This window comes from Amphimedon queenslandica, unplaced genomic scaffold (assembly GCF_000090795.2).
Source record: "Amphimedon queenslandica unplaced genomic scaffold, v1.1 AMPQUscaffold_13113, whole genome shotgun sequence".
Classification (NCBI taxonomy): Eukaryota; Metazoa; Porifera; class Demospongiae; order Haplosclerida; family Niphatidae; genus Amphimedon; species Amphimedon queenslandica.
The window spans coordinates 59,630-72,313 of record NW_003546651.1 but is presented as its reverse complement, the minus strand read 5'-3'; the positions used below and the strand labels follow the sequence as shown (position 1 = coordinate 72,313).

At 32.7% G+C, this 12,684-nt stretch overlaps 2 protein-coding genes across 2 annotated transcripts in view; both read left to right on the top strand.

Moving 5' to 3' along the window:
• LOC105314070 (deleted in malignant brain tumors 1 protein-like) overlaps positions 1-12,684 on the top strand; it is a 16,340-nt gene extending 3,656 nt beyond the window's left edge. Inside the window, exons 8-40 of the mRNA XM_020001083.1 lie at positions 180-338; positions 388-579; positions 1,532-1,699; positions 2,014-2,184; positions 2,370-2,531; positions 2,582-2,760; positions 2,808-2,976; positions 3,029-3,211; positions 3,314-3,472; positions 3,529-3,717; positions 3,761-3,919; positions 3,999-4,157; positions 4,371-4,529; positions 4,577-4,756; positions 4,846-5,013; positions 5,599-5,757; positions 5,927-6,088; positions 6,135-6,314; positions 6,524-6,673; positions 6,718-6,882; positions 7,446-7,613; positions 7,735-7,917; positions 7,963-8,130; positions 8,308-8,472; positions 9,994-10,146; positions 10,460-10,642; positions 10,824-10,979; positions 11,027-11,188; positions 11,241-11,396; positions 11,460-11,642; positions 11,997-12,167; positions 12,221-12,543; positions 12,618-12,684. Of these exons, the coding sequence (XP_019856642.1) occupies positions 180-338; positions 388-579; positions 1,532-1,699; positions 2,014-2,184; positions 2,370-2,531; positions 2,582-2,760; positions 2,808-2,976; positions 3,029-3,211; positions 3,314-3,472; positions 3,529-3,717; positions 3,761-3,919; positions 3,999-4,157; positions 4,371-4,529; positions 4,577-4,756; positions 4,846-5,013; positions 5,599-5,757; positions 5,927-6,088; positions 6,135-6,314; positions 6,524-6,673; positions 6,718-6,882; positions 7,446-7,613; positions 7,735-7,917; positions 7,963-8,130; positions 8,308-8,472; positions 9,994-10,146; positions 10,460-10,642; positions 10,824-10,979; positions 11,027-11,188; positions 11,241-11,396; positions 11,460-11,642; positions 11,997-12,167; positions 12,221-12,543; positions 12,618-12,662 (5,588 nt within the window). The 3' untranslated portion in view covers positions 12,663-12,684. The remainder of the gene's footprint in view (positions 1-179; positions 339-387; positions 580-1,531; positions 1,700-2,013; positions 2,185-2,369; positions 2,532-2,581; positions 2,761-2,807; positions 2,977-3,028; positions 3,212-3,313; positions 3,473-3,528; positions 3,718-3,760; positions 3,920-3,998; positions 4,158-4,370; positions 4,530-4,576; positions 4,757-4,845; positions 5,014-5,598; positions 5,758-5,926; positions 6,089-6,134; positions 6,315-6,523; positions 6,674-6,717; positions 6,883-7,445; positions 7,614-7,734; positions 7,918-7,962; positions 8,131-8,307; positions 8,473-9,993; positions 10,147-10,459; positions 10,643-10,823; positions 10,980-11,026; positions 11,189-11,240; positions 11,397-11,459; positions 11,643-11,996; positions 12,168-12,220; positions 12,544-12,617) is intronic.
• Positions 12,666-12,684, top strand: part of LOC109585132 (sushi domain-containing protein 2-like) — a 4,216-nt gene continuing 4,197 nt past the window's right edge. Inside the window, exon 1 of the mRNA XM_020001082.1 lies at positions 12,666-12,671. Within this exon, the coding sequence (XP_019856641.1) occupies positions 12,666-12,671 (6 nt within the window). The remainder of the gene's footprint in view (positions 12,672-12,684) is intronic.

The following is a 12,684-nucleotide window of genomic DNA, read 5'->3' as shown; positions in this document are numbered from 1 at the left end:
TTTACCATGGCTTATATTGAAGGATTGAAACAATTTTGGTCTATTTGATAAAGGTAATTCCTATTGTAATCAACATTGTGGCATAACAGTAAACAAAGTAATGACTCATATATTGCAAAAGTATAAAAATCTCTACTGTTCATAATTATAGCACAAGCTAGCTTTTTCACTTATTACAGGAGCTATAGCTGTCTCAGGATATTATTCCACTTCAGTATGGCCACATCATATCATTGATTTAAACTGTACTGGAACTGAGGCTGAAATTTTGAACTGTTCATATAATGGAGGACATCACACTTGCCTTACCAATAATGATGCATCGGTTGTGTGCCAAAGTAAGCATCCTATTTTGATTCAGTGCACTATATTGTCATAATATTATAGGTGTTGATATCCGAAAAGACGATTGTGTTGATGGCAATATAAGACTGGCAGGTGGCCAAACAGAGTATGAAGGACGAGTTGAAATATGTATTAAGAAAGTATGGGGGACTATCTGCGGTTATGGTAGAAGGGGGTGGTGGAGCACACCAGATAGTAACGTAGTGTGTACACAATTGGGTCACATGGAACTAGGTATGAATAGCAATTAACAGAGCTAATATAGAGTTAATGAGTGTCTAACAGTTATGAGCCAAAACTGCCATTATGTTCTAATATTTTGTTGTTCAAAAGTTTGCTAAATAATTGTTATGTCTACACGCGGTGTTATTATGGAATAATAATAATTAGTTTGTCATAATGAAAATGCCAAAATTTATACACAGCAACAATTGGGGGTTATATGGTATGTTGCGCAATGCATAATTGAATCTACTAAATGTATGTTTTTCCACTTTTTGTGTGTATTTGTATGTTTTTATACATTTGTAATTTTGTATATCTTGAACTTAGTACTTGTACCTACTAGCAGTTGTTGTTTTAATGCATATCACAAAAAGCTGATTTTTTAAACTAGTACATATACATTTAAGTATAATTCTTTGTAGTTTCATTGATGATGATACAAGCATGTATTTATATTTACCCTTGCCACGCATAGGTGCATAGACAAGGTATACTAGCCACAATTTTCATCAATCATCAAAAAATAAATCTATTGCTTGTTTGGCAAGGGTATGCACTTTAAGTGCTTTTCATTATTAATCATTTTAAAAATGTATGGGATTATTCCACAAAATTGCACACTGGTATGCACATTACCAGTAATTGCAGTACCCATCATTATACACGTAGTTCTCCAAAACCATTTCATCATGCCCTTAAACAAATTTAACTTGATTATGTGACTAGACTAGAGTAGTAGTAGGAATGTGTTTTCCACAACATAGTAAAGTTGAAATAATTTCATTGTTTTATGAAGGACAAAGCTATCCCATGTACTTAAAATATGGCAAGTTACCAAGAGTATGATTGTACTCAATGCTTAGACTACATAGGTCCCTAGACACTACTGCTTTTAAAAAAATACTTCTTACAAGTTTACGAATTTTGTCCTTTTTAAAAATTATTTTCACTACTCATATAGGTTCAACAGCATATTATACAGCTAGTCAGTTTCGTCAGGGCACTGGTCCCATTTTTTTATCAGAAGTTGATTGCCAAGGAAATGAACAAAACCTCCTGACCTGTCCATATAGACTGATTCACTCAACATCTTGTACTCATTATTATGATGTTGGAGTCAAATGTGAAGGTACATGTATTGCATATGTCAGTTAGATTTTATGATGTGCATAGTTTTTATATCATATTAGCTAAAATCATACAGAATTTATGCATGTGTAAGGCAGTTTGTATCCATTAACTTTTCAAAATATTGGCATAAATTTCATTTTTTATAATTAGCAAAAAGTAGCGAAATTTTATCATGTGTCAAATGTGCTAAGCAGAAATTTTTAATTTTTAAAATTTTGGGTCAGTTCTATATTGGCATTATTTTCTTTTACCTTTGCATTGCCTGTGTGGACTATAGACATTCATTTTATACTACACTTGTTTTTATAATAGCTCCATGTGTCAATGGTACGGTTCGTTTGTACAGTGAATCAGGTAGTTACTTCAGAAGATATGGACGAGTTCAAGTGTGCATCAACAATGCTTGGGGAACAGTTTGTGATCACTTTTGGGATGAACAGGATGCTAGTGTTGTCTGTAAAATGTTAGGGTATTCATCCTATGGTAAGTCTTGTTAAAATAAAAATCCATTATCTGACTGATCTCAATAAAAGTGACTAAATAAAGTTAATTATTACATCATGTAATAATTAACTTTATTTAGTCACTTTTATTGTGAACTAAGGTGTCAGAGTTTATTATTTATTTTGTAATATTTTCATATCATTATTTTTATTATTATTTTGTAGGAGCTTCAACCCTCACAGATACTTTCACTAGAGGTGTTTGGTATGTACATATTAAAGATCTCAACTGTACTGGTGATGAATCATCTATTTTGGATTGTCCAATGAATGATCTTAGTAGTTATTTTTGTGGCAATTATGATGATGCTGCTGTTATCTGTCAATGTGAGACAGATTAGTCAAATATAATTTTGTTTACTTTTCTTTCCTTTCAGTGCCAAATGTAATCAATTCAAATTGCACAACTAATGAATTGAGACTAACTGGTGGAGCAAATCAATATGAAGGAAGAGTAGAGTATTGTGTTAATGGAGTATGGCAATCTTTTTGTGACTATTCTTGGGATGAAAGTGATGCATACACTGTATGCAAGCAGCTAGGATATAAAGGTGTAGTAATTTTTTAATTATTTTGTTCTTTCATATTGTTTCTTGCATTATAGGAGGTAGACATGTGTTTAATTCACATTTTGGAATTGGAGTGACACCAGTCAGTATTTATTATTTATCATGTCAGTACAACTTAGCAAACCTCTCACAATGTACCTGGAATATTCTCCCATCCAATTCTTATTGTAACAATTATCAAGAAGCTGGTGTTATTTGTGAAGGTAATATAAAACAAGAATAAAACTTATTCTATTCACTATTGATAAAACATAGCTCTACATGTACATGTATGTACTGATGGATCAATCGACTTGTTTGGCACTTCACTTGTTAATGTTGGCAGTGTGCGTGTTTGCATTAATGGCTCGTGGAGTCAAGTGTGTGTTGCTGATAGTACATTACTGGACAATGAGCTTGCTAGTATTGCCTGCTATAGTGCTGGCTTCTCTAAATATGGTAAATGTTATTAAAAATTATGTGTACGGCATTAAAATATTGACTTAGTTTTAGGTTGAAAAGATATTGATCATGCTGATATTTTAATTACCAATTTTTTAGGTGCTAATAGTTTTCGAGGACAATGGTTTAATAGAAAGTATCCATTTAAATTTTACAATATAAAATGTTATGGCAATGAGAGTAACCTTCATGAATGTGACTATGATACTCAGGGAGTATGCTCCATATATCATACACTTGGAGTGTCTTGTCAACAAGGTTATTGCTAGCTTTGTGTGCTATTTAGTGACTAATGTTATTTTTTCAATTAATAGGCTTTATTACCTCCCCAGCCAATTGTACTGATGGTGATATTAAACTTCTTAATGAAGTCAGTGACAATCATGGAATAGTATTGATTTGTAAGAATGGAGCTTGGACAAGAGTTTGTACAGACAACAAATATTATTGGTCTATTAGCAACACTGATGTTGTATGTCGTCAGCTTGGTTACACAGTATATGGTACTTATTATAGAATGTTATATATAATCTCATTAATCACTAGGAAACACAAATAGACAAGTGTCTTATCAACAAGCCTACCCTACAGCTTTCTTTAGATTCAACTGTAGAGGTAGTGAAACCAATTTCAGTTCTTGTAGCTCCTATTTGTATTTTTCAATGCCGCAATATTGCCATCGAACCATTGAAATTACATGTGCTGGTTAGTAATAATGTACATGTATACTAGATACAATTAATTTTTTAATGTGAATATTATTTTCAATCAAAATATTGAATAGAGCCTTGTACTACTGGTGATACTCAACTGATTGGAAGTCATTATTATGGACGCGTTGAAGTATGTCTTGGAGGAGTGTGGGGCACTATTTGTAGAGACAGTTTTTGGGACAATACTGATGCAAGTGTGGTATGCAAGCAGCTTGGATTCTCTCCTTATGGTAAATTTAAAACAGTCATTACTGTATGCTCTATTATTGTTAATGTTGATAAATACTGGCTTTTTGCAAGTGTAAATATTACTTTTACATCTGATAAAACTATAGTTTATGAATGTAATATAAACAAAATGAGTTCACTTTATGAATATATAGTTATAGTCATGCTTTATTTTAGCACTGATCCTAAAGTATGAAAATATTTCCTTTCTAAAGGTGCCATTGCTGTGCCTATTAATTGGTATTCCATCTCAACTAAGTTTAATTTTGCTGGTGGAGTAAGCTGCTCTGGAAATGAGACACAAATTTTTAAATGTCCTTTTAACAGTTCATTATCCTGTCCTCCTAGTAATGATGCTAATGTCATTTGTCCTGGTAAGATATGTATTATGCTGTGATTGCTGTTTCACTTTAACTTTCAGTTCACAGCTCTACCTATTCAAATTGTACTGATGGTGATATTAAATTGCTTAATGGCTCAACAGAGTATGAAGGAAGAGTAGAAATTTGCATTAACAAAGCTTGGGGGACTATTACATACTTTTATGGAACTTCTAATGAAGCTCAGACTGTTTGCAATCAGTTAGGATATACTGCACCAGGTACTGAGAAAGAAAGAATGTAACTTTAATCATGAAACAATTTTTGTTTGCTTACATATGTCATTAGTGCTGTTATGATGTAATTATAGGTGCTAGGAGATTAAATAATGCATACTTTGGTGAGGGTTCAAGTCCTGTTTTAGTGACATATGTCCACTGTTCAACTCCAAGAAACTCATTAATGAATTGCTCTCTTCAACATACCTGGAGGGTAAATTATCGAGGTCGTAATCATGTCATTGGAGTCAGATGTCAAAGTATGCTAGGATGGCATGATTAAACTCACTATTAATATCCTTCTAGCAATGAAAACCTTAAAAATATACAAGATCTATAAGCCCCACAAATTACCTGAGAGTAAAAAGAGGGGATGGGTTGATAACTTTTGCATAGGGCACACCCCCTAAGCTTGCTTGCCCAAACCTAAATAGTGGTCAAAAAGGCATAAGAATAAGCCAACTGCTTGATGTTGGTCTGCCAAGTTTTTAACTCCCAGCAAAGCTGACAAAGCCCAATGCAATTTCCTTTAACAATTAAAGCTTAAGGTCACCAAATACAATTTAACAAAAATGAGCACCAGCAAAAACATCAACAAAGAGCCCACAATCAGGATGAACCATAATTATCTGCTGCAAGAGGCCCATTTTTATGCCTGAATGAACAATAGTTAAAAGTGAGAGGGAAATGTGCAGCAGCAACCAGCAGCCAGAGAAAGAAACTGCAACATTAGCAATGGTGGCGATGAAGTCACCACCAACCAACCTACCCTACTAAAGGATATTAACTACATGTACATTTTACCGTTAAGCTTAAACTTCAAATAATTTTTAATGTTCTCTTAGCTTACTGCCAACATGGTAGCATCAGACTTACTGGATTTGATCCATTGCAAGGATGTGTTGAAGTGTGTGTTAATGGCACATGGGGCAGTGTATGCAATGATTATTGGCATAACAGTGATGCCAGGGTTGTCTGCAGGCAACTAGGATTTCCTTCAGAAGGTATGAAAATAATAATGCTATGAAATGTATGCTTAACTCAATAATGATAGAGAAATAATTTTTGTATTTTAATAGTAACTTTAATCATAACATTACCTGATGCAGGCATATTTATTGTAACTATTTATTACATAAAATGATTTATTATTGTGATTTTTGCTGTTTTTAGGAGCCATTGCACGTGTCACTAATTATTATGGTACTAGTCTCTCATTCCATATTATTGACCTTAATTGTAATGGAAGCGAAGAAACAGTATTGGACTGTTCTTATAACAATGTTGAGCAACACTCCTGTCAGCGGTATGAAGATGCTTCTGTACAATGTCAAAGTATAAAATTATTAATACATTGAATTTATTATAATTACTTTACCAGTACCTAATACAACTGATAATTGTACCAATGGAGTCATTAGATTAATAAGAGGAGAGGCAAAGAATGAAGGCCTAGTTGAGATATGTGCTGATGGCTCCTGGGGATATGTTTGTCCTAGATATGGTTGGGGACAAAGTGAAGCTATGGTCACTTGTAGACAATTAGGATACACTGCAATTGGTCAGTATCACTTTAAAATTTTGTATTAAATTGTAATTTTACTTGTAATCTTAGCTATGCATCTGAGTTGTAAACAGTTATGACTACTAGGGCTAGCTTAAAGTGTAACTTAACTTGCATACGTATAAGAACACTAGTATTAGTAATAGATAATTTGATTCTTAAAAGTTTTTTGTGACACAAAACTTTTGATAATCAAATTTTTAAAGGTGCAAGGACTTCATCTTCGTTTGGAAAAGGAGCTGGCCCAGTTCATTTCTCTAGTTTTTATTGTTCAGGAAATGAGAATAATCTATTGGATTGTAGTCATTATACATCACCCTGTTCTTACTCTTATCATGCTGGTGTTATTTGTCAAGGTATCAATTGTAATTTGATGATATTATTATGTATTGATCCATAGCTCCTTGTAACGAGGGAGATGTTCAATTGCAAGGTGATAGGAGATATAATTCATTTGGACGTGTTGAAGTATGTAATGGAGATACATGGGGAACAATTTGTGATGATTACTGGGATAATAGTGATGCCAGTGTAATATGTAAACAATTAGGATTCTCACCTTATGGTAAGCTGATGAGTACTAATTACTAACATAAAACTTCTGAATAATAACCTTTATAATAATTCTTGCTACAGCTAAAGTCACGGTTTCCCACAGGATTTTAGCATAGTGCTCATGCATATTCTTGTCAGTGGGCTGCTACAAAATTTAACAAAATACTTGCAGGGTATTTTTTTGAAAATTGCTAGAAGATAATTTTTCGCTTTATAATTAAAAAAAATTAATGCATTTGCATATTCACCTAGGAGAAAATTTTATAATTTTGTTTGTTGCATATGTATGTTCTTATTTTGCATAGCAAGCTTGAACTAATTTTGATCAAAGTTAAATTTTTATAAATTTTCAAAGTAGTTAAAGCCAAGTGCATGTCTATTGTTGTTCTTTTTGTCAGCTGATGAAGCAGTGTTACAATGTGTATTTTACTTTGTACACAAATTAGTTTAAACCTGCAGGGCCTTAGCATGCTTTGTAGGAAAACCCTGCTTTTACTTATTCATTAGTTGGAAAATGATAATTTTATTTGATTAGCTTTAACTTTTGTAATGTGTTTTTGATTAAAATTTTAGGTGCTATAGCAAAAACTTCATTTTACTCTGAAAATCATCTTCCTCATATTATATTCAATATGAGCTGCAATGGAGATGAAGAATCTATTTTTAATTGTTCATACAGTGCTGAGGTTCCAACTGGCTCTAACTGTCACTCAACTGAAGATGCTTCAGTCATTTGTCAAGGTTAATCACTGATCATTTTTGTGATTGTCTCAATGACATTGTAAATTATGATAATTTATACTGTAAAATCATTGCAATAATTGTGCTGTATTGACTACAAAAAATAGTTGTATTATTTTAGATATTCAAGTTGCTCATTCTAATTGTGTTGATTATGATGTCATATTGGTTGGAGGTGAAACTGGTAATGAAGGAAAAGTGCTAATGTGTCTTAATGGAGCATGGGGAACACTGTGTGACAATGGGTTCAATGCCAATGATGCTGCATTTGGAGTAGTTTGTAATAATGCAGGATATTCTAAAAGTAAATAATTATGGTAGATTATTTATGCTTCTATTATACTTGTAGGAGGATCAAGATATTCTGCTAACTTTCCTAATTCATCTAATGAAATATTACTAGTTGCTGATATGTATTGCTCTTCAACTGATGAAAGGATTGAAGATTGCTCAGTTACTCACTACACACCACCCTCAACCTGTGATGTGCTTGATATTGTAGCTGTCAGGTGTCACAGTGAGTTAAAATTGTGTGATTGAAATATTTTGATTTATTAACTGAATTTTTTTCACTTTCATTACTACTGTGTATGTGCCTTTTGTCTCAATTTAATCCTGTAGTTCTCTAGTACAGTATTTTGTATTTTGGCCTATGCATACTAAGCAGCAATCCTTAATCACAATATTTTTCTAGCTTGTACGGATGGTGATATTAGGATCATTCCGTATGGAAGTATTACTAGCTCTGTTGGTCGTGTTGAAGTATGCTCTGATGATTCTTGGGGTACCATATGTAATGATTTTTTTGATCATGATGATGCACAAGTTATCTGTAGACAACTTGGATACAGTGCATTAGGTATGTGTGATGCAGTCATAGAAATAAAATTAAGAGTTGTAAATCTGTTCAATATTCATAAGTTATACCAATGTTGCATAGTGTATCCCACTACATTATTGCCTAAAGTGTAATAGACTGTGCTTACATACAAACTACAAATAGTTCAGTTACACTGTTACATCTAGTCATAGATACTACCAAGAGTACATGATCCAATGATTCGAATTAAGTGATTTCTGGGATAGAGATCAGTGAACAGTCATTACAAACAATCCACCATTCATTACATACCCATATTACCTGTAGGCTTATATTAATTTCTTATCAGAATGGAGGGAACCAAACCTACAGTATGAATGAGAGACTGAGAACTCTTCAAAATGGATAGCCAAAAATTTTCTATATAAACTACACAGCCAAGAATTTTAATTTGAACCATGACTGATATCAATCATGATCAGCCTGATACATTCCTGTATCATGGATTTTGGACAGCCTGCAATACAATCATGATAATCATCTATGATACAACCATGCTGGAATACAGCCCTGGTTCAGCCAGAGCAACAGACATGATTCAACATTGATGCCAGTCAGGGCTGTATCAAAATAGACATCAGGCTTGAATCATTGATTTTGGGTAGTGGCCTGTATCAGAGATGATAATTCTTGGCTGTGTACTGTCAGAATAGGAAATTTTGCTAATCTTGAATTTAATTTTAACTTAATTTAATTTAATTTTAATAACAATTTTACAAGATGAGCAGAATGATGAGTACAGAAGGAGAGAGAAAGGAATAGACAGGGAATAAAGACATCTTGATGGGATAACCACAAGAGCTGCAGATACCCAGAGATAAAAGATATTATGGTAGATTATAATATGTTAAGATGTGTGTGTGGAAGCATGAACAAAAAGGAAAATTAGAAAAACAACTTGATCAGTGAAAAATAATACATAAAAATAAAATAAAATAAAATACAATAAAAGTAATTGATAAATTGATGAATAATTGATTGGTGGATTAAGGTAAGTTAATACTTGAACAGAAGCTCCAAATGATGTGAGTCATGTAGTAATCTCAGGGGGAGAATGTCTGATTCCCAGCAATAACTGGGGACTTCTCCAATTTAGAGTTGTGAGCCCTACTTTTGATTGCAGGAAATTTTTGTTGCTGGAAAATTTTATTTTCTATTCAAGTGGCCTTACAAAATATTTTTGTTAATTTTATTTTTATTATGATTCATAGATATTCCCACTTAATCTTAATTTTATCTGTCTAAATTTTTTTTCAAAATTTGGCTAACAAAACAGACACAAATTAGCACTCAACAAAAATTTCCTGCTGTATTTGGCTGTTAATTATTAATTTTGACCAGAAAGAACAATTATACACATGATAAAATACAATTAAGATCTAATTTCTCTATTCAATTAAATTTTTAGCTTTTTGTAAGTGTCAATTATGCGTATGTATGGTCAGTTGGCTTTATCATTTATATATCATTGTTCTTTATCCTTATCTTCAATATTTATAGGATCCGTTTCAGTTGGACCGTTAAATTATAACTTTGATTATTACCACATTATTGATATCAATTGTACTGGTACTGAATCAAATATACAAGACTGTCCTAGTAATAATCTAACCACTTGCCCCACAAACCGTGATGCTGGAGTGTCCTGCAACAGTGAGTTACTGTATCTTGATGGGCTTGCAATGTACATAACTGTGAAATATAATTACTATCGCTATTAAATCACTGGTAATTTTTGCAATTTTTTAAATGATCAAATTTAACAAATGTTTGAAATAGAATGTGTGTGCATGTACTTCTGGTCAAGAATATAGCCTATTAGATTCAGAATCTAATTTTAAGTTATGGTCACAGCACATCTGTAATTTTATGTCAAGCATTAGTTTTTGTAATGCTAATTATTATCCTATAGTTATCACTAGCTAGTCTCCCTTGTTGGTATTTATGTTTATAGATATTTTTGTAGACATATCACTAACCAACTATACTAACTGCACTGATGGTGAATTAAGATTAGCTGGTGGTACTGAACTGAGTGGACGTGTAGAGATATGTTACAATAGAATATGGTATGGAATCTGTTCTGATAACTATAATAGATACAGCACACCAAGTACCATTTGCAAAGGATTGGGCCACTCAACACAAGGTACATCTTTTGCAAATTGAATTAATTATTAGGTAGCCACCTTAAGCAATTTTTTTAGAAACATTAAGCAGTTAATAAAATGAATTTACTCACTAGAAATTAGAAAGCTGTGTGAAATATTTGTTGCAGCTATTTTGTTCATGATAGTGTTTTCATTCATTTCAATTTATTCTTATTATAGGTGCAGTTGGAAGTATAGTTGAGACTTACCCGCCACTACCTCTCCTTCTTTTTGAGTTTAATTGTTATGGTAACAGGGAGACACTATGGGATTGCTATAAATCTACCATTCAGTGTTCTAATGGACCTTATAAATATGCTGCTGTTACTTGTCAAGGTAAACATTTCAGTAAAAGTAAAATACTAGCACTTACTTTACACTAGCTAAATGTGATGACTGGGAGGTACGTTTATATGGCTCATCTTATGAAAATATTGGAGCTGTTGAAGTTTGTATTGATGGAGAATGGAGTTCAGTCTGTTATGAAGATTTTGATCTCTCTGATGCAGCTGCAGTATGTACTCAATTAGGATACATACCTTATGGTTAGAGATACATGTGTAGTACATAATAATGTTAATGGTTATTATTATGTAGGGGCTATTGTTCTACCAAGATACTCTTATAGTAGATACACATACACTTATTATATTAGTGACTTAAATTGTACTGGTGATGAAAGGACTGTACAAAACTGTTCCTATACTGCACCTAAAAAGGGAAATTGTGTAAATGCTCCTCTCATATGTCAAAGTTAGTATGCAGTTCATCTGCTTATGTTTTTTAGGACCTAGTTATAATTGATTATTCTTATAGGAAATAATGAGAGTGTTGATGCTACATGCACTGATGGAAGTGTTCGCTTAGTTGGGGGAATCAATGAGCTTGAAGGAAATGTTGAAATATGTCATAATAAATTTTGGGGATCAGTATGTCATAGTGGTTGGAATACTATTGATGCTAATATTGCTTGTAAGCAGCTAGGATATCAACCGTTAGGTAAGAAAATGAGTACTAACATCACAGCATATCATCTTACTTTTTAATTGTACATTTACTCTGAGTGTGGTTGATATACATGTACATGCATATCAAAATAGTATCTTGTACAAAATAATTATTATTATTTTTACTATATATTTGAGATTTCACAGGCATTTTTCTGTTCATTGGCCTTGTTATTTAAATTTGTAATAGCATGTACCAACTAATAATGTGCTATACATGTAAGGTTTGACCATGCATGCTCAAACTTTTTTATAATGAATAGGAAATTAATTTATTTTAGTGAAAATTATGAAGTAATAAAATATAGAGACATCTAATATTCATTTCATTACTTTTTCAACACAGGAGCCAGAGTATTTTCTAAAAGTTATTTTGGGCATAGATCTTCAGGGACTCACATTATGAGCAGTGTCTCTTGCTCTAATAGTGCAGCTTCACTACTTGATTGTAGCTATAATTCATTATCAGCATTTACTTTATGCGTAGATTTAAACAGAGCTGGCGTGATTTGTTTAGGTAAATATTTCATTTTAGTCACAGTTAGATATATGTACATGTATAACACATAGATGCTTGTGATGATGGAAACTTGAGATTGAGTGGCTCTAATGCTGAATATGCTGGCCGCGTTGAAATATGCATAGAATCAATTTGGACATCACTTTGTGATCAAAACTGGGATTTAAGGGATGCACAAGTAGCTTGTAGGGAGTTAGGATACTCTCCTTATGGTGCAATGCCAACATATGGTTGCTATACTGAGGGACAACTATCATTTGGTATTACTAGTATCAACTGCACTGGCTCTGAGAATGCTTTGTTGAACTGCTCTCACAGTAACCCAGTATTATATAACTGTCGATCTCATAGTGATGCTGGCTTATATGTCAAAGTAAAATATTGAAATAGTTCTGCACTAATTTTTCATTGCACTGCTGTATAAATTACCAAGTTGTTTTATCCTAGATAATATTAAAAGATCAAACTGCTCAAATGGTTCAGTACGGCTAGTTGATGGTAGTGGACCTCATGA